Here is a 20,468-nt window from a genome sequence, read left to right as displayed (position 1 = left end):
GGTTTTCCTCTCATGACTACGTGTCAAAATTACCAAATGTTTGACATCCAATACCCAATGATTAATTAATCAATGTGCTCCAGGGGTGTCATTAAACAAAACAAAGTTTAACTTTCACTTTTATTACAGACTTAACTGAATTTCCGTAGCCCAGTGGTAAAAGTGCTTGCTTGATGCGTTGTCTGTCTGGGATTGATCTCCGTCAGATGGCCCATTTATGCTGTTTTCTGGTTCCAGCCAGTGCACCACGGCTGTTATATCAAAGGCTGTGATACATGTATGTGTTAATCTGTCTGTGGGATGATGCATATAAAAGATCCCTTGCTACTAAAGAAAAAAGTAGCGGGTTTCCTCTCTAAGACTAAAATATCAAAATTACCAAATGTCTGACATCCAATAGCCGATGATTAATGAATCAATGTGTTCTAATGGTGTCGTTAAACAAAACAAACTTTTAACTGAATTTCACTACAACAATAACCTTGTTGAATGAGGAACCAATGAAACTTGGTTTATAGAATTAGCACTTATATGTTTTCATCACAATGCATGTTAAAGGTAGGGTCAACTCCAACAGGAGCCTTATGTGTTGGAAAGATGCATACCCGGACCACCAACACATACTGACACTTTAGCAAATGAAAAACGTGTAATTTTAGAGTTAATAAAAAACCATGATTATTCCTGCTAACTGGGGGCAGCCATTTTGTTTCGTTTTTGTGACGTCCGGTGGGATAGCTTGGGGCGAAGTGACGTCAGCTCCTGACCATCTACTGTATGTACAGTGTAAACAAAAGCAGTAATTTTCGACAAGGCGCTTCTCTTTGATCAACTTGTAAAAAAAGAGCATAAATGACGTAATAATATAATAAACTATTTAACTAAATATATTTCAAGTTGCATTAACGGAACAAAATGGGGTTATAGTATTTTTGTCTGTTTAATAATCCAAAGGAAAAATGTACACTATTACGCCTATTGATATGCTACGTTGGAGCAAAAACGACAACCCACGATACACAAGTCGGCAAGTGATAATTTTCTTTTCTTTGGGACTACGTAATTGGTCAGTTCTGTGGTTGTAGATGGAAAAGTCTACTTATTCAATAGTTTTACAGAACTATTTACAGTAATAAACCATGTCCATTACAATTTTAGGGGCGACAGGTAATATTCCACAATACCGGTATGTATTTTGTGTCTAGACAGTGTCAATTAATTGGCTCGTCTGGTTACCAATCAAATACACACCTGCCAATCAGAAATCACAGGTAGAAGCAACTAACAGCATAGACCAATTAACTAAGAAAACACTCCGTGTATCATTTCAGTACGTAGGCTAATGCATGGGAAAAACATTGTTAATTGTTTCGACTTGTTGTGTAGCCACTTTGACAATGGTATTTTATTTTGTATTGAAAAATAATATATATAGTGCTGGATATACTTACTGTTGGCTTACTGGGATGTGTATTATTACAGAACATTGCAATGTATGACTATTTATCATCCCGCAAAAACCAGGTAGATTGTGTTTTTCTAGTTCTAAGGCTCATTCCTGACGTGACGCGTTAAGTATTACGTAACCACCAGCTCGCCAGAGGGCATACTCACTGAGATGGTACAAATATAATAGTCGTCACATTTAACCGTTTTATTAATTAACTATACGATTATATGTGTTGATACTAAGCAATAATGTGCATTATATATCGTTAAATATGCATACTAGGCCAAATGCCTTAATTGTCCTCTCCTTTAAGGAAACATTTTTAATCTTAAATGTTTTTATCAGTAGTTAGTTAGCTCAGTGTCAAATGTATACAGTTTTGTCCATATCTTTCAAAATACAAGTCCTTGAGCAGTTATACTTGGTTTATAATTAAAACTATGAATATTCATTTCAATGCTTGATAAAAAAAAAAAAAAAAAAAAATTCTACTGAATTCTTGTTGATAAATATTTTTACATTATATTTTCTTTGTTCAGAAGAAGGGAAAAATATAGGAGTAGGCATTGGGGCAGCAGCGGGTTTCGTCTCAGTGTGTATAGACCAAGTGTTGTATTAATTACTGTGATAGACACCAAATTACCATAGAAACGATTCCTTTGTTTTTCTTGTTCAGGTGAAGTACTATCTTGGTTTCGACATGGAAGAAGATGATGAAGAAACGGAATCGGTGAACATGATATCTGAAGATGTGTGTCACCCTCTCTGTCAGTGTCCAAAGTGTGTCAGCGTTCACGAGGTAAAGATTTATAACTGTATAATATACAGTGAAACCCTATAAACCAGACACCCATAGATCCCCCCCCCCCCCCCCCCCAAAAAAAAGAGGAAGTTTTGTTTTGTTTAACTACACCTTTAAAGCACATTTATTTATTAATCATCAGCTATCGGATGTGAAACATTTTGGTAATTCTGACACAGTCATCAGCGGAAACCTGCTATTTTTATCCTAATGCAGCAATCAGTCTAATTAAAATTAGCTCCACTATTACATGTGGATCTAACAGCAGCCAGTTGGCGCTCATGTCCACCAATCAAAACCTTACTTGCAGAATCATGCCAGTGAGTTGAAAATAAGTTGAAAATGTTCTGAATTATCCTGAGGTTATACGATATGTTTCATGTGAATTACGAATGCCTTATTTAGACCAGTAGAACTAATTTTAATCAGATTGCTAACAACACTGCATAGTCTCCAATGTCCAGGTAGCATTTCATCTGTAAGTAATAATTTAAATATTGACCAATCACACTTCGCCATTTATAACGTTATTGGGAGCATACAAATTCTAAAAATATCGGGCGAGTCTATTTTAGTGGCCGCAGTACAGCGAACCATACCAATACGTATCAGTCTTCAATTTTACATTAAAAATTATTTATTTATTTATAAAAAACAAAACAACTAACTCAGTCTTCAGTTATTCATTACAAATAAAACATGTTTTAAGGCATTCGTAATTCACACCTAACATGTCATATACCCTCAGGATAATTCGGAATGTTTTCAAATTATTTTTAAATCACTGGCATGATTCTGCAAGTAAGTTTTTGATTGGTGGACATGAGCTACAACTGGCTGCTGTTAGATCGATATGTAATAGTGGAGCTAATTTTAATTAGATTGTGCAGCAATGGATCTATAATATGAATTTTCCCACAGACAGGAAAGCACCTACCACAGCCTTTGAGCAGTTGTGGTGCACTTGTTGGAATGAGAGAAAAATTAATCAGTTGAATGGTTCCGCCGAGGTGGTTCAATCCTGCGACGCAAGCACCTCGGGCAGGCACTCGATCGACTGAGTTAAATGTTTTTATCAGTGGTTAGCTCGATGTCAAGTGTGTACAGTTTTGTTCATATCTTTTAAAATATAAGTCCTAGAGTAGTAAAACTTGGTTTGTAATACCATCTTTGAATATTCATCTCAATGCTTGATAAAAAAAAAAAAATTTTTAAAGTTATGGTAGGCGGGGCATTTAATTCTACAGAATTCTTGTTAATAAAAATTCATTCAGTTGAATGGTTCCACTGAGGTGGTTCGATCCTGCGATGCAGGCACCTCGGGCAAGCACTCAGTCGACTGAGTAAAATCTTGCCCTCCAAATAAGAAGTCCAGGTTTAAGGAGTATCCAATTTAGAGAGGAACTGTTCTGTATTTATATTTAAAAAGGGACCGTGAAAAATATCCAGTTTTGAAGGAAAGTCAGTTAACACAGGGTCCAGTTTTGAAGGAATGTCAGTTAACACAGGGTCCAGTTTTGAAGGAATGTCAGTTAACACAGGGTCCAGTTTTGAAGGAATGTCAGTTAACACAGGGGCCAGTTTTGAAGGAAAGTCAGTTAACACAGGGTCCAGTTTTGAAGGAATGTCAGTTAACACGGGCCAGTTTTGAAGGAATGTCAGTTAACACGGGCCAGTTTTGAAGGAATGTCAGTTAACACAGGGCCCAGTTTTGAAGGAATGTCAGTTAACACAGGGTCCAGTTTTGAAGGAATGTCAGTTAACACAGGGCCCAGTTTTGAAGGAATGTCGGTTAACACAGGGCCCAGTTTTGAAGGAATGTCAGTTAACACAGGGTCCAGTTTTGAAGGAATGTCAGTTAACACAGGGCCCAGTTTTGAAGGAATGTCGGTTAACACAGGGCCCAGTTTTGAAGGAATGTCGGTTAACACAGGGCCCAGTTTTGAAGGAATGTCCGTTAACACAGGGCCCAGTTTTGAAAGAATGTCCGTTAACACAGGGCCCAGTTTTGAAGGAATGTCAGTTAACACAGGGCCCATTTTAAAGGAATGTCAGTTTTGAAGGAATGTCGGTTAACACAGGGCCCAGTTTTGAAGGAATGTCAGTTAACACAGGGCCCAGTTTTGAAGGAATGTCAGTTAACACAGGGGCCAGTTTTGAAGCAATGTCAGTTAACAGAGGGCCCAGTTTTGAAGGAATGTCAGTTAACACGGTCCAGTTTTGAAGGAATGTCGGTTAACACAGGGCCCAGTTTTGAAGGAATGTCGGTTAACACAGGGCCCAGTTTTGAAGGAATGTCGGTTAACACAGGGCCCAGTTTTGAAGGAATGTCAGTTAACACAGGGGTCAGTTTTGAAGGAATGTCGGTTAACACAGGGCCCAGTTTTGAAGGAATGTCAGTTAACACAGGGTCCAGTTTTGAAGGAATGTCAGTTAACACAGGGGCCAGTTTTGAAGCAATGTCAGTTAACACAGGGCCCAGGAATGTCAGTTAACACAGGGCCCAGTTTTGAAGGAATGTCGGTTAACACAGGGCCCAGTTTTGAAGGAATGTCAGTTAACACAGGGTCCAGTTTTGAAGGAATGTCAGTTAACACAGGGGTCAGTTTTGAAGGAATGTCGGTTAACACAGGGCCCAGTTTTGAAGGAATGTCAGTTAACACAGGGTCCAGTTTTGAAGGAATGTCGGTTAACACAGGTTCTATCGTATGTATACCAGTTAATTGACAAGAATTGTTTTTCATTTTAAGGGAATTATTTGATGTACAACAGTCAAATTGTATACATTTTAAAGTGTATAGCATACAGTTTTAATGTCACATATTGAGAAATTACCCCATTCATTTTTTGTAATGACAAAAAATTATTATTAAAACAGTGGTTGTACTTGTATCTTTCATGAGTAAAAATTATACAACAGTTTGAGCAATTTCCCCGAATGATTGAATTATTTTGCATTGTAGTGATGTCATCCAATCAGAATGAAATAAATCATATAACAGCATATAGTTTGTAATTACACTAATTACACCAAATGACCATAGTATTAAATATAGTAACTCTTATAGTTCTAAAATTGTGTGGAGGTGTTGTTAAAGCAGGACGTAGCCCAGTGGTGAAGTGCTCGCTTGATGCGTGGTCGGTCTAGGATCGAACCCCATCGGTGGGCCCATTGGTCTATTTCTCGCTCTAGCCAGTGCACCACAACTGGTATATCAAAGGTTGTGGTATGTGCTATCCTGTCTGTGGGATGGTGCATATAAAAGATCCCTATGTAGCGGGTTTCCATATGTTTGACAGCCAATAGCTGATGATTAATAAATCAATGTGCTCTAGTGTTGTTGTTAAAAGAAACAAACTTGTAAAAAATTTTCATTAAAGCAGCTTTCCTTTCATTTCAACTTATTTTCGTGCTTATATCTAATTAAGGTTCAAGCACACTGTCCTGGGCACACACCTCAACTATCTGGGCTGTCTGTCCAGGACAGTGGGTTAATTGTTAATGGTCAGTGAGAGAGAAGAGGGTGTATTGGTCATTAAAACTTGCTCTAGGTGGGAGCCGGTACCTGGCTGCGAACCCAGTACCTAACAGCCTTATGTCTGATGGCTTAACCACGACACCACCGAGGCCGGTTTGTCTTTCCTTTCCTCTCAGCTTTCTGATCTGGTATGAATTTCTTCCCTTTGCAGACTGCGTCTCGATCAAGCACTGGTCTGACGGTGAACTGTACTACGTCAACATTCTACACCCCGCTGCATCTCGCAGTGTTGCACAAACACATCGACCTGGTGGAACTCTTCTTACAGAAAGGTGCAAATGTGAACGCCAGGACCCATAAGAACATGACTCCACTACACTTAGCCTGCTGTGTTAGGAGTGCTCAGGTTTGTAACTAGCAACAAAGTATTCAAGGGTGGATTAAGAGGGAGTGACAAAGATTTATGTCAAGATACATAACAACATGACTCCACTACACATGGGTTAATTTCTGTGTTAAGAGGCTCAGGTGTGTAACTAGCAACAAAGTATTCAAGGGTGGATTAAGAGGGAGTGACAAAGATTGATGTCAAGATATATAACAACATGACTCCACTACACTTGGGTTAATTTCTGTGTTAAGAGTGCTCAGGTGTGTAACTAGCAACAAAGTATTCTGGGGTGGATTAAGAGGTAGTGACAAAAAAAAAAGAGAAAAAAAAAGAGGCAGTGACAAAGATTGATACATAACAACATGACTCCACGACACTTGGGTAAAAATTGCTGTGTTAAGAGTGGTCAGATGTGTAACTAGCAACATAAGGCCGAATTTACAAAGCCTGTTTTTGTTCTACATGCATGTAAATATATACATTTTCAATGCTTAAATTATTTTTTAAAAAACCAGGTTCGAAAATTTGACTCATAATATTCAGGGATGGATTGTTTTAAATGCATTGAACTACATACATTTACAGTGCTTAAATATTAAAGAAAAAACAGGCTTCGTAAAAATGTGGCCCGTAGTATTTAGGGGTAGATTAAGAGGGGATGACACAGACTGATTGGCTTGTTAAGAGTACTCAGATTTGTAACTATTAATATCCTGTAAACCAGATTAATATTGTGACATGGGTGGCCTCAGTGGCACAGTGGTTAAACCATCGGACTACAGGCTGGTAGGTACAGGGTTCGCACCCCGGTACCGGCTCCAACCCAGAGTGAGTTCTTAAGGGCTCAGTGGGTAGGTGTAAGGCCACTACACCCTCTTCTCTCTTACTAACCACTAACCAACTAACAAGTAACCCACTGTCCTGGACAGACAACCCAGATAGCTGAGATGTGTGCCCAGGACAGCGTGCTTGAACCTTAATTGGATATAGAAAAAAAGAAACACACACACATGATATTTACGGTTATATGGCATCAGACATGGTTAAGGACCACACAGATTTTGAAAGAAAACCCGCTGTCGCCACTACATGGGCTACTCTTTCTGATTAGCAGCAAGGGATCTTTTATTTGCGCTTCACATAGGCAGGATAGCACAAACCATGGCCTTTGTTGAACCAGTTATGGATCACTGGTCGGTGCAAGTGGTTTACACCTACCCATTGAGCCTTTAATTGGATATAAGCACGAAAATAAGTTGAAATGAATGACATGTTTTTTTGTGTGAATTCACAGCTTTGCAACATGTAAAATTTGTGAACAACATTGGCATCTGCAATAAAAATAATGTGTGTACATAAATTTTGCAATATGAGGCCGGAGGTGAATAGTGCAATATTTATACCCCAGTGTACAATAGTATGCAAGGGGGTGGATTGTGGGTGTATAACAGACATCAACACCCACAATGAGCATGGGGCGGGACGTAGTTCACTGGTAAAGCGTTCGCTTGATGCGCGGTCAGTTTGGGATCGATCCCCATCTCACCTATTTCTTGTTCCAGCCAGTGCACCACGACTGGTACATCAAAGGCTGTGGTATGTGCTATCTTATCTATGGGATGGTGCATATAAAAGATCCCTTGCTGCTAATTGAAAAGAGTAGCCCATGATGTGGCGACAGCAGGTTTCCTCCCTTGATATCTGTGTGGTCCTTAACCATACGTTCGACGCCATATAACCGTAAATAAAATGTGTTGAATGCGTCGTTAAATAAAACATTCCCTTCACAATGAGCATGTGGTAGAGTGCTCGCCTGAGGTGCAATGAGTCGCAGGATCGATCACACTCGGTGGACTCACGATTTTGTCTATCCCATTTAGTGCTCCATGACTGGTACATCAAAGGGCTATGGCATGTACTGTCCTGTCTGTTGGAAAATGTTTTAAAAGATCCATTACGGGGTAACTGCTTTATTGGCAATAATAAATATTAATTATGTTAAATAAGTTATGCCATTGGACATAATTTTATTATATTTTATATATGATTATCCCATTTCTATTCTATTTACTCTCTACCTTTTATTACTATATATAAAAAAATATTAATTATGTTAAATATTTTATGCCATTGGACATTGTTATTATGCCTTAGATATATATGATTATCCCATTTCTATTCTATTTACTCTCTACCTTTTATTACTATATATAAAAAAATATTAATTATGTTAAATATTTTATGCCATTGGACATTGTTATTATGCCTTAGATATATATGATTATCCCATTTCTATTCTATTTACTCTCTACCTTTTATTACTATATATTAAAAAATATTAATTATGTTAAATATTTTATGCCATTGGACATTGTTATTATGCCTTAGATATATGTGATTATGAATATTGTCTGATGTCCATCTTGTTTAGGAGAGCACTTATATAGGCTCTGCCTTTTGTGCAATCCTTTTGACCTTTTTTTTCTGATCAATGAAATATCTCAAAACAAATTGGTAAAAAATAAGCTGTTTTGTTGCAACAGGTTTCTTCTTTTTCTGTTGGCCAAATTTAAAACTAGCCATGTGTTTAGACATGAAACAGCCGTAGTTTACAATGAGCTGAAGTGTTCTTAAAGGAATATTCGTTACATTCCTTCCTTTGCCCTTCTCAATTAGCAATGTTGAATCTATCATAAAAGCTGTTTCATATTATTACACATCTAAATAGACATTACTGAAATACATGTTTTTCAACCTGGATGTAAAGGCTGCATATCTGTATGATACAGTTTGCTTGTATTATTTCAGTGTTGGTTATGAGAATATTCTTTGTTTGTAGAGCTGTATTAAGCTGTTAGAGTGTGGAGCGAAGGTGAACATTCAGGACATCAGTGGAGACACACCTCTACACATCTGTAGTGCGAACGGATTCCTCACCGGAGTCTTCTCCCTTATAGAGGTATATGTACAGTCATTCAAACATTCTTACACTGCTTCTAACAACTCACGATCAAGAAAGAAAGAAAGAAATGCTTTATTTAATGACACACTCCACACATTTTATTTACGGTTATATGGCATTAGACATGGTTAAGGACCACACAGATTTTGAGAGGAAACCCGCTGTCGCCACTTCATGGGCTACTATTTTTCCGATTAGCAGCAAGGGATCTTTTATTTGCGCTTCCCACAGGCAGGATAGCACAAACCATGGCCTTTGTTGAACCAGTTATGGATCACTGGTCGGTGCAAGTGGTTTACACCTACCCATTGAGCCTTGCGGAGCACTCACTCAGGGTTTGGAGTTGGTATCTGGATTAAAAATCCCATGCCTCGACTGGGATCCGAACCCAGTACCTACCAGCCTGTAGACCGATGGCCTAACCACTACACCACTGAGGCCGGTTAACTCATGATCAATGATCAGTGCTTAAAGTCACTGACCATACGCTTATATATGGTGTCAGACGTTTAAGGACCACACATATAATGAGATAAGAAACAAACTGGTGCCACTCCATGGGCTACTCTTTTTTTTTTTTTATTAGCAGCAGCAAGCAGTCTTTTTATATGCACCAATTCACAGGATATTACATATCTGAGCCTTTGTTACACCAGTAGTGGAGTACTGGCTAGAATGAGAAAAAACCCAATGGAGCATGGGCTCACTGAAAGGGATTGATTGTGCATCATGTCAGGTGCCTTGGTGTTTTTAGCATCCATTTCTGATGCTTATTTTTGTTGTTCTATGTTTGTATTTTATATTTCTCCAGCACAAGGCCCTGGTGAACATGTTAAACAAACAAGGCAACATGAGAGTGTGGAACATGGCTACACCAACATCGTGCTTGATTGATTTCAACTTATTTCCGTGCTTATATCCAATTAAGGTTCAAGCATGCTGTCCTGGGCACACACCTTAGCTATCTGGGCTGTCCAGGACAGTGTGTTAGTTGTTAGTTGGTTAGTGGTTAGTGAGAGATAAGAGGGTGTAGTGGCTTTACACCTACCCATTGAGCCCTTAAGAACTCACTCTGGGTTGGAGCCGGTACCGGGCTGCGAACCCTCTACCTACCAGCCTGTAGTCCGATGGCTTAACCACTGTGCCACCAAGGCCGGACAACATTGTGCAATATCTTCTACACCTATTGTTTTTAGGACCCTTTCCTTGATCTTATTTTTGTTGTTTTATGTTTGTATTTTGTATTTCTCCAGCACAAGGCCCTGGTGAACATGTTAAACAAACAAGGCAACACCCCGCTGCATGAGAGTGTACAACGTGGCTACACCAACATCGTGCAACATCTTCTACATTCCGGAGCTCATCTTGATGTCATTAACAAGAAGGGCCAAACACCCACTCAACTTGCAAAGGTAGTCTTCGGCAAGGGCAGATGCAGAACCTTTTTTAAAAAGGGCATCTGCTTTATTCAGAAGTAAACTATCATGTTTAAATGGCAAACATGCCCTGAAATTACCAAGCTATTATACCTCACTCTCTAAAAAGGAAGTACAGTAAAGTACACTTACAACGAACATGCTTAGAATGAACTGATCGTAAAGTCCCATTTTATCTCCCTATATATTAATAACCAGCTTATGCAAATGTGTACAACAAACTACTGGTATAACAAATTAATTAGCATGGTCCATTCCGGTTCGTTATAAGAGCTCTATATTGTACTGGTAAATTCATTATATTCACCCATTAAAATTAGGATGTTGGAAGTTTGGGGTAAGGGGTGTGCACCTTCAGCATCTTCCCTTTGCAGATGTACCTGTTAAGTTTGTTACTGTTATAGTCACCAACCTTCTCCAAATTTTTTTAAATTATTAAGTCTGGTTATTGTTAAGAAAGAAAAAAAGAAAGAAATGTTTTATTAAACGATGCACTCAACACATTTTATTTACGGTTATATGGCGTCAGACATATGATTAAGGACCACACAGATTTTGAGAGGAAACCCGCTGTCGCCACTTCATGGGCTACTCTTTTCCACAGGCAGGATAGCACAAACCATGGCCTTTGTTGAACCAGTTATGGATCACTGGCCGGTGCAAGTGGTTTACACCTACCCATTGAGCCTTGCGGAGCACTCACTCAGGGTTTGGAGTCGGTATCTGGATTAAACATCCCATGCCTCGACTGGGATCCGAACCCAGTACCTACCAGCCTGTTGACCGATGGCCTAACCACGACGCCACCGAGGCTGGTAGTTATTGTTAATGAGTCATCAGCACATGGCTATATGATCTCTTAAATCACGGAGGCAGGGGGCTAGCTTGCATATACACAGGTACGCAGCTGTGTACCACCTGAGATTGCAAAAAATGTTTTTTATTAAAATATATGATGTAAATGCGTGTATGTGTATGTGTTTTATTCCATCGCCAAAAAAGTCTGCATACCACCAGACAATCCGAAGCTATAGGCCCCTGACAGAGGTATTTTAAGTCATCGAAATGTGAAAAGTCTTTTGGGCTTACAACAAGTAGAAGAGTGCTGGAAACATGTACAAAACAAAAGATTGGATCATCGACTATAATTATTAATCATATTTGCTAACATAAAAACTGATTTTAAAAATAAGTTAACACAGAATATTTATTAAAACCTCCATTAAAATGTGACCATATTTTCCTGTAGGACGAGAGTGTACACGCACTACTGGAGTCCTACTCCAAGGACAGGGAGTCGCAGCAGAGGATGTCAAGAACCTTTAGTGATCCAGGTCAGTGCTGTCTGTTTATCAGTAAATCACTGTGCTCTAGTGGTGTCGTTAATCAAAACAAACTTTAAGGTAAGTGTTAGTTGTGATTATAAAAGATCCCTTGCAGTTGTCATGCAAACATTCCTTTCCTTTAATTCTGTTTGTATGTTAAAGTTTGTTTTGTTTAATGACACCACTAGAGCACATTTATTAATTAATCATCGGCTATTGGATGCCAGACATTTGGTCATTAGAGAAAACCTGCTACATTTTTCCTAATGTAGCATGGGATCTTTTATAATATGCACTTTTCTACAGACAGGAAAGCACATACCACGACCGTTGACCAATTGTGGTGCACTGGTTGGAACGCGAAAACCCCCAATTAGCTGAATGAATGCACTGAGGTGGTTTGATCCTGCACCGCAAACACGTCAAGCGAGTACTCAACCGACTGAGCAAAACCCTGCTCCTGTTTAAGAAACATACTTCTATTTCAGTGGTAGTATCTTGGAATATATATATAAAATATCAAGATCTTAAAGCAGCACACCCTAGTTCCATCCAGCGAAAATAAATCATAATTTGGTTAATCTACAAACCTGTAACACACTTAGATCACGTTTTTATCAAATGGAGTGAAAAAGCAGGTTTTATATCGATAAATACCATGGGAAATAATTTTGAAAGTTTGTATTCTGATGTCACCGGTAGATGTCGCTCGAAGCACAACAATGCCTACGTCACGACAAATTTCACAGACTTGGGGTGCGTTCTTTTCACCTCTCCTGGACATGTTCCAACTGTTCTGTCCTGGTTGTATCCCCTCTCCAGATATCGTAGGACTTAGCAAAATTATTGGTTTTAAGGGTTTGTAATGTTTTGTATTGAGATAATGTCTGAATGTATTGTTACAAAATGTGAAATGTGAAATATCCAACAAATCTAAAACGAACCGTAGATTAGACCTGATGTCTGCTCAACGTTTTTTGGAAATATCCCGTCTAAAAATAGATTAGACGTGTGTGTCCGTTTTTTTCGGAAACGTGTGTCCGTTTTTCGGAAATACGAAAAATGCATTTTGTGGTATTACAAACACCAGGATTACCAGGATTACCAAAAAACACTTCAGGTGAATGGAAATGTATATTCTAAATAATAAACGGTAAGTAAAGTGCAATTTTATTTGTGAAAAAATTGTTTTAATAGCGAAAAACAACGCGTAATGGTTAACAACTAGCCATAACTAGGGTTTGTCCCTTTAAGCTGTATCCTAAAGCTGTATCCATTTTGTGGTATTACAAACACCAGGATTACCAGGATTACCAAAAAACACTTCAGGTGAATGAAAATGTATATTCTAAATAATAAACGGTAAGTAAAGTGCAATTTTATTTGTGAAAAAATTGTTTTAATAGCGAAAAACAATGCCGTAATGGTTAACAACTAGCCGTAACTAGGGTGTGTCCCTTTAAAGGAGCTGACCCTAGTTTCAGCCCGTATAAATGGACACTAAGTTTAGTTAATCTACAAACCTGCAACACACATTTGGATAAGGTTATAACAGAGAGAAGCTAAACTCTGTGATGTTTACACAGGGAAACACTGTCTAAAAATAACTCGAGCTTGTCTCATTAACCAGTACTTCTCAGGTGAGATGTGAGAGCTAAGCGGAAAAGCATAAATGCGCTTTTCCATTTCGTCTAAAAAAAAATAAAAAAATGATTTTCACTACTGTTGACCACACAAGGTTCATTTGCATGTTTTCACAGTTTCAAGTTTATGATGTGTGCCTTATATTATAAGTTATAACCAGTTTAGATTTGTTAGCATTGAATGCAATTTTTGGCAGTTCCAGGGGTTGCAAACAACAATTTTCCTTCAGTGTCCCTTGAGCGGTCCCTGGACCCCGGCCTCAGTAAGCTTTTTTGTTCCAGCCCCTCTCACATCCCTGATTTTTTTAAAACTAGAGTCTGTCACTTTAAAAGTTTTTAGTCCTAAGAAATCTTTTGTTAACGTATATTCTTTTCTTTTAGTTTCAGTAACATCCTCTGGTCATGTCGGAATCGGAGAACTATTTTCTGCATTTGAAGACCACGACCTTGAGAAACTTAAACAGCTGACGGAAGCGATACGGACGTTCAACCGGCGAGACAGCCTCCGACGGACCGACACGCAGGACTCCAGTGGACCACACATCGGACCGCTTGCACACAGCTTGTCGATAAAACATTTCGACAAAAGCAAACTCAAACATGTTAATTCTTTTGATAAAAGTGGACCTATGTACATGTACTCATTAAGTAAACGAAATGAGGAGGATGGTGGCGATGATGATGATGATAGAGGTGATGGAGATGATGATGGTGATGATAATGTTGGTGGTGGTGGTGGTTGTCATGATGTTGCAGGAAGTGAAGGTGCTGAATTAAAGAATGTCTTAGACAGCGAAGAAAGCAGCAGTGAGAAATCATATGAACGTGAAAAGATGGATATGAATAGTGGCAGTGTGACTGGTCACAGTCCAACTGAAGGTTTTACGTGTGACACAGATGGTCTGGATGTAGCTAAAAATGAGAATTCTGTGATAGAGGACACTGAAAACAGAGAAATTTCCTCCAAAATGTCAAAATATGAAGCTTCAGAACCAGAGGCAGGTAACTCTGAGAGACATTCAGAAACGGAGTTGTCTGTTGATAGATCTAAAACAACCTCACCTGAAAGTGCCTTTTCCTCACCCAACAGTCTTCCAGTTCGAGAGGATACTAGATCCACTGATAAGAGTGTAGAAGAGGATGAATGTGAACCGTCTGAAACTAGGACAGATATTGCTGAAAGAAATCCTAGAAATCCTACAACAGAGATGTCTGTTGGTGAAACGTCAAACGATACAGCATTACCTGTCTGTACCTCAGTTCCTCACGACTGTAATTCAGTTCCAAAGAATAATGAATCCACAGAGAAAACAATATGTGAAGCAAAGGATACAGCACCTGAATCGGATGAAAGTAGCTCTGAAAGATGTTCTAAAACAGAGCTGTCTGGTAGCAATAAAACTGTGAAGACATTGTTACCTACAAATGCCTCTTATACTGATGGTGATTCAGTTCCATCAAGAACGGAGTGCTTGGATGAGGAAATCCATAACGAAAATTGAAGACATTTGAACTCACAGGTGATGCTGTGAGTCTGTAGGTCTGCATTTAGTATGTACACATGTACTTCCAAGAATTCCAGAAATCACAATCATTATATTATTCTTACCTAGATCCATTCATATAGAGGCATGGTTCTAGCTGTGAGGAGATGTTGAATATATATATATTTTTTTAGCTGTTATTATCATTGAATTATGCATGACAATTATTTACAATTTTAGGCAAATCCAAAGTGTTTCTGGTCATCCTGATGTTGGTAGTAGCATAATTTAAGTCATCCCATGGGAACTAGGGTCAGTGACCTCTCTTTTTGTAAGAGTCGTCAGTGCTTGTTAGACTCCTACCGGTTCAACCGGAGTGGACTATAGGGCCAATAGTCCACTCCGGTTGAACTGGAAAACGAATGCCCATGAATGTCAGAATGACAACATCTCCAGTTCAACCGACGGTACATAAAAGATGGGTTGGCTTGTATTTCATACCAACTTTTTTGTACCAAATACTGAAGGGCAAAATTAGTAGTATGTCTTTCCACAAAGTCGACCAACACACAATTAATATATGTTAACCAAGCTTTTTTTTTTTCTTCTTCTTTCTTTCTATCCTTTTTTTTTTTTTTTTTAAGGGTGGGGTGTCGCGTGGCCACCCTCCTTTAATTTTCACCCAGCGAGAACACTGCTATAGGGTTCATCTTCTTCCTTCTGTCTGTATGTCCATCTGTCTGTGCCACAGAGTCTTCCAGATTTTTGTGTGTGCAATACCTCAAGATATTGAACTGAAATTTTATATATGAAGAGTTCAGGCGCAAAATGCGATATAAACCACTTTCTTTCTAGTTTTTAGTTAAAGCCATTATTGTGTGTCAGTAAGGGCTAATCGTAGGCCCGCTGATTTGCTGCAAAACGTGATTGATCCTTATGAAATTGTATTGGGTAAATCCTGGGTTTTTTTTATCAAAACGCGATATACGGCACTTAAAAAATAATTTTTACTGAATATGAAAAATGGATATATCGTGTTTTGCGCCTAAACTCTTCATATAGCTTTATTATATATACATTTATAGATCAAGCTTGGACATTTATGGCGATTTACCCATTTTTCACAGAGTTGTGGCCCTTGAACTTAGGAGATAAGAAAATTTGTCCGGCCCTGTAGGGGACATGTATTGCTTTAGCAGTACTCTCAGAATGTTTGTTAAACTTGGTCATGTCACTGAAATGACTTCATGGGGTTGTAAATGGTCACTCGAAAATTATTAAATAAATGGCCTGATATATATATTTTTTTAAATGTGGTGGAAGACCTAAGCTGGGGTCTGAGGGAGGAGAAAATGTTGAAGTAATATTAGTGGTTCTTTAAGATGAATTCAAAGAGATTTGAAGTGTCAGTGAAAATTGTTGACACAAGAGCTATGCAAGAAAACATTGGAATGGAGACATTGCATTGAAGATCAGTTCATGTGTTGGGGAGGGTGGGTGGGTGGGGTGGGGGAGGGGGGTTAATTTAATAAATACTGGTGTAGAGCAGTAAATGAGTAACAGGTGTGAGGCATGCCCTCTTGAATATAATTTATGAAGATAGGAGGGGTCAGTGAATATATGTTGGAATGGCAGGCATACCCCTGATAAAAGCTGATGTCATTAAGTTAGCTTCAGTTAATTTAGTGCTACAATAGTGCCTTACAAGTGTAAAAAATCAAATTTGAGCTGATGGATGATACTCATAATGGGAGCATTGAGTCAGCATCAGTTAATTTAGTGCTATAATAGTGCCTGAAAAGTGTAAAACTTCAAATTTGAGCTGATGGATGATACTCATAATGGGAGCATTGAGTCAGCATCAGTTAATTTAGTGCTATAATAGTGCCTTAAAAGTGAAAAACTTCAAATTTGAGCGGATGGATGATACACATAATGTGATCATTGAGTCTGCATCAGTTAATTTAGTGCTATAATAGTGCCTGAAAAGTGTAAAACTTCAAATTTGAGCTGATGGATGATACTCATAATGGGAGCATTGAGTCAGCATCAGTTAATTTAGTGCTATAATAGTGCCTTAAAAGTGAAAAACTTCAAATTTGAGCGGATGGATGATACACATAATGTGATCATTGAGTCTGCATCAGTTAATTTAGTGCTGATACTCTATAATAGTGCCTGAAAAGTGTAAAACTTCAAATTTGAGCTGATGGATGATACTCAAAATGGGATCATTGAGTCAGCATCAGTTAATTTAGTGCTATTATAGTGCATTGAAAGTGTAAAACTTCAAATTTGAGCATGTAGTGTGAACTTTTAAACGTTTTACAAGCATTGGTGGCAGTAAACCAAACATTGAACATTTAAAATACATTATACTCAGTGGCAGATCCAGAAAATCCATTTGGGGGATGGGGGGGGGGGGGGCTAGTGACATGAGGTGGAATACCAAGGGAACTTTGGGGGAGGTTTGGAGAGGGATCGTAAAAAAAATTAAAAAATTAATATATCATAAAATTATAACTATCGCAACTGATACTGCTGGTTTTGTTCTGACATTTTAAAATGTAATGATAATAATAAAATAATGTACATATTTTCTTAATTGTTATTTAAATTTCATAATGATAATGGTAGCTGTGATATACTTAATTTATAAATAAAATATCAGGCATGCATTCAATAAGTGGTGATGACACAGCTGGCCACAATAATAATATTGGGCAGAATTTACGAAGCCTATTTTTCTTAAACGCAGGTGTTTAAGCATTGTAAATGTACTAGTTACACATGTGTAAGACATAAACTGGTGTTTAAGCATTGTAAATGTATGTAGTTACATGCGTGTAAAACATAAACTGGTGTTTAAGCATTGTAAATGTATGTAGTTACACGCGTGTAAGACAAACAGGTGTTTAAGCATTGTAAATGTATGTAGTTACACGTGTGTAAGACATAAACAGGTGTTTAAGCATTGTAAATGTATGTAGTTACACGCGTGTAAGACATAAACAGGTGTTTAAGCATTGTAAATGTATGTACATGTAGTTACACGCGTGTAAGACATAAACAGGTGTGTAAGCATTGTAAATGTATGTAGTTACACACGTGTAAGACATAAACAGGTGTTTAAGCATTGTAAATGTATGTACAAGTGTAGTTACACGCGTGTAAGACATAAATAGGATTTGTAAATTCGGCCAGTTGTTTCCAGTATATGATAATGTTCATATACAAAAATTTTCACAAAGCAGATTGAAAAATCAAATAAAGAAATTTCTTTAATAAGCTCTAATTTTGTTATATTTTGTCTTGCTAAATGAAACTTGAACTTTACTCTACATATCCAAATTCACTACAATGTTAATAAATCAAACTTAAATCATGAAGTGTATCATAACCATACGAGACATGGAGAAAGGGGTGGGGGGATGTCCCCTAGTGCTGAAGCAAAATTTTGATAAAAATTATAGAGATATTCAGCCAAAATGTGCACTGTATTTCCATCATTTTACCCTCATAATTAGTTATAATCCATGTAAAAATGGAAGCTCGTACGCTTATGAACTGTATAATTATAAAAGAAAGAAAGGAAGGATAGCAGTATAATCATTCAATGTCAACCTGAGACACGTACGAAACGTTTCAGTGTACTCAATATACTGAATGAGTGAATGAAAGTCAATTAATAAATAATTGATAACCCAACATGAAAAAAATATATTGACTATTGGGTGTCAAACTGTACTCTAAATGAATTATTGAAAGCCTGGCAGCGACCATATACAGGAAACATCGTTTATTCTGACTCGGCAAAAATTGTCAGTGCAGTTTCATTTTGAACAATCACAAACATCATCCTGGTACTTGAATAAAACAAACCATTTATTTGGGCAAGTGAAAATATTGACGGACAAGATTATTTCTAGATGTAATTGTCCGATGGACTAGTAAAAAAAAAATACTTATTTCTATCACTGCTTTATGTTACCGGGCCCTGATACGAGATCAATCTAGGTACTAGGATCAATACCTGTCAGTAGACCCATTGGGCTATTGCTCTATCCAGCCAGGACTTGTATAGTATCCTGTCTGTGGGATATGCACATACATGTATAACTTTATGAGATTCCTTGTTACAAATCGAAGGGTAGCCCATAGTTTGGTCTCTTTTTTTTTATTTGTGTATGTGTATGTGACACCATATAACTGTAAATAAAAATGTCCGTCCGTAAAAGTTTCGTTTCCGGAGCAGATCTTCCTTATCAATTCATATAGGATCATCAAACTCTGAATGCAAGTAGTGGTAGTGGTGTGTCGCGTACCATAACTAGGTCACTGCGACCTACTTTTGATGGGCATATGTACCTTACCGATACCAGAGGCCTACTTTGGGTTTTTCACGTGGTACGCAGACTTTTTCGGCTATGGAATAAAACATAGAACATACACGCATTTACATGATGTATTTTAATTTTTTAAAAATTTGTAATGTCAGGTGGTACGCAATAGCGTACCTGCGTCTATGAAAGATAGGTCCCTGCGGTACTCGTGTTTATTAATTTATTAAAATGCAGTCAATTGGGCACATTTTGTTCTTTTACACGATTTGAATTTTTTCTAGTACATGTATTTATTACCAATGAAACGAAATAAAAATACAAACAGAAAATCCACTAATTGAACAATGTTAATCTAATAAAGTCACAGTCAGTGGCGGATCCAGAAAATCCATTTAGGGGGGCCCCGGTGACATGAGGTGGAATGCCAAGGGAACTTTGGGGGAGTTTTGGAAGGGGATCATAAAACAATATGAAAATTAATATATAATAAAATTATAACTATCGCAAAATTTAGGGGGTGGGGCGGGCCCCTGGGGCCCCCTAGATCCGCCTCTGACAGTGACTGGGGTAGGAGGGGCCACAAAACGTAATTGTTGAACGGCGCTTTATAGGAATTTCTATTTCTGATTCTCTTCTCTACATTGTTATCTGCTAGTATCACAAGTCTTTTGTTTCTTTGATTTTCATTCCCATTATAATCCATATACAATACGGCTCTGATATCAGGACAGAAACATTTATCTGTTCTCTAATCCACCACAACACGTTTCATGGGACAACATCTTACTGGACAAAAGCCTCAGAGATAATTACTATCATCGGACAAACAGCCTCATGTCACAAACTTAACAAAATGCGTGAACACGTCTTTCATTGAATTCACATAAAAGGGATTCGGACAAAAAAGATTAATCAAAAAAGAAAAAGAAAGAAAAGTTTTATTTAACGACGCACTCAACACATTCTAGTTACGGTTATTATGGAAAGAAAAGTTTTATTTAACGACGCACTCAACACATTTTAGTCACGGTTATATGGAAAGAAATGTTTTATTTAACGACGCACTCAACAGATTTTATTTACGGTTATATGGCGTCAGACATATGGTTAAGGATCACACAGAGTTTGAGAGGAAAACCGCTGTCGCCACTAC

The 20,468-nt window shown here is 37.9% G+C and overlaps 1 protein-coding gene across 3 annotated transcripts in view; it reads left to right on the top strand.

Moving 5' to 3' along the window:
• LOC121388996 (ankyrin repeat domain-containing protein 27-like) overlaps positions 1–15,165 on the top strand; it is a 51,190-nt gene extending 36,025 nt beyond the window's left edge. For all 3 annotated transcript variants that reach the window (XM_041520584.1, XM_041520581.1, XM_041520582.1), the window contains 6 exons: positions 2,127–2,249; positions 5,943–6,137; positions 8,962–9,081; positions 10,338–10,496; positions 11,770–11,854; positions 13,870–15,165. In XM_041520584.1, coding sequence (XP_041376518.1) covers positions 2,127–2,249; positions 5,943–6,137; positions 8,962–9,081; positions 10,338–10,496; positions 11,770–11,854; positions 13,870–14,990 — 1,803 coding nt within the window. In that variant the 3' untranslated portion in view covers positions 14,991–15,165. The remainder of the gene's footprint in view (positions 1–2,126; positions 2,250–5,942; positions 6,138–8,961; positions 9,082–10,337; positions 10,497–11,769; positions 11,855–13,869) is intronic.
• The last annotated feature ends 5,303 nt before the right edge of the window (positions 15,166–20,468 follow it).

This window comes from Gigantopelta aegis, chromosome 14, assembly GCF_016097555.1.
Source record: "Gigantopelta aegis isolate Gae_Host chromosome 14, Gae_host_genome, whole genome shotgun sequence".
Classification (NCBI taxonomy): domain Eukaryota; kingdom Metazoa; phylum Mollusca; class Gastropoda; order Neomphalida; family Peltospiridae; genus Gigantopelta; species Gigantopelta aegis.
The sequence above is the reverse complement of the archived record's forward strand: the minus strand, read 5'-3'. Positions and strand labels throughout refer to the sequence as shown.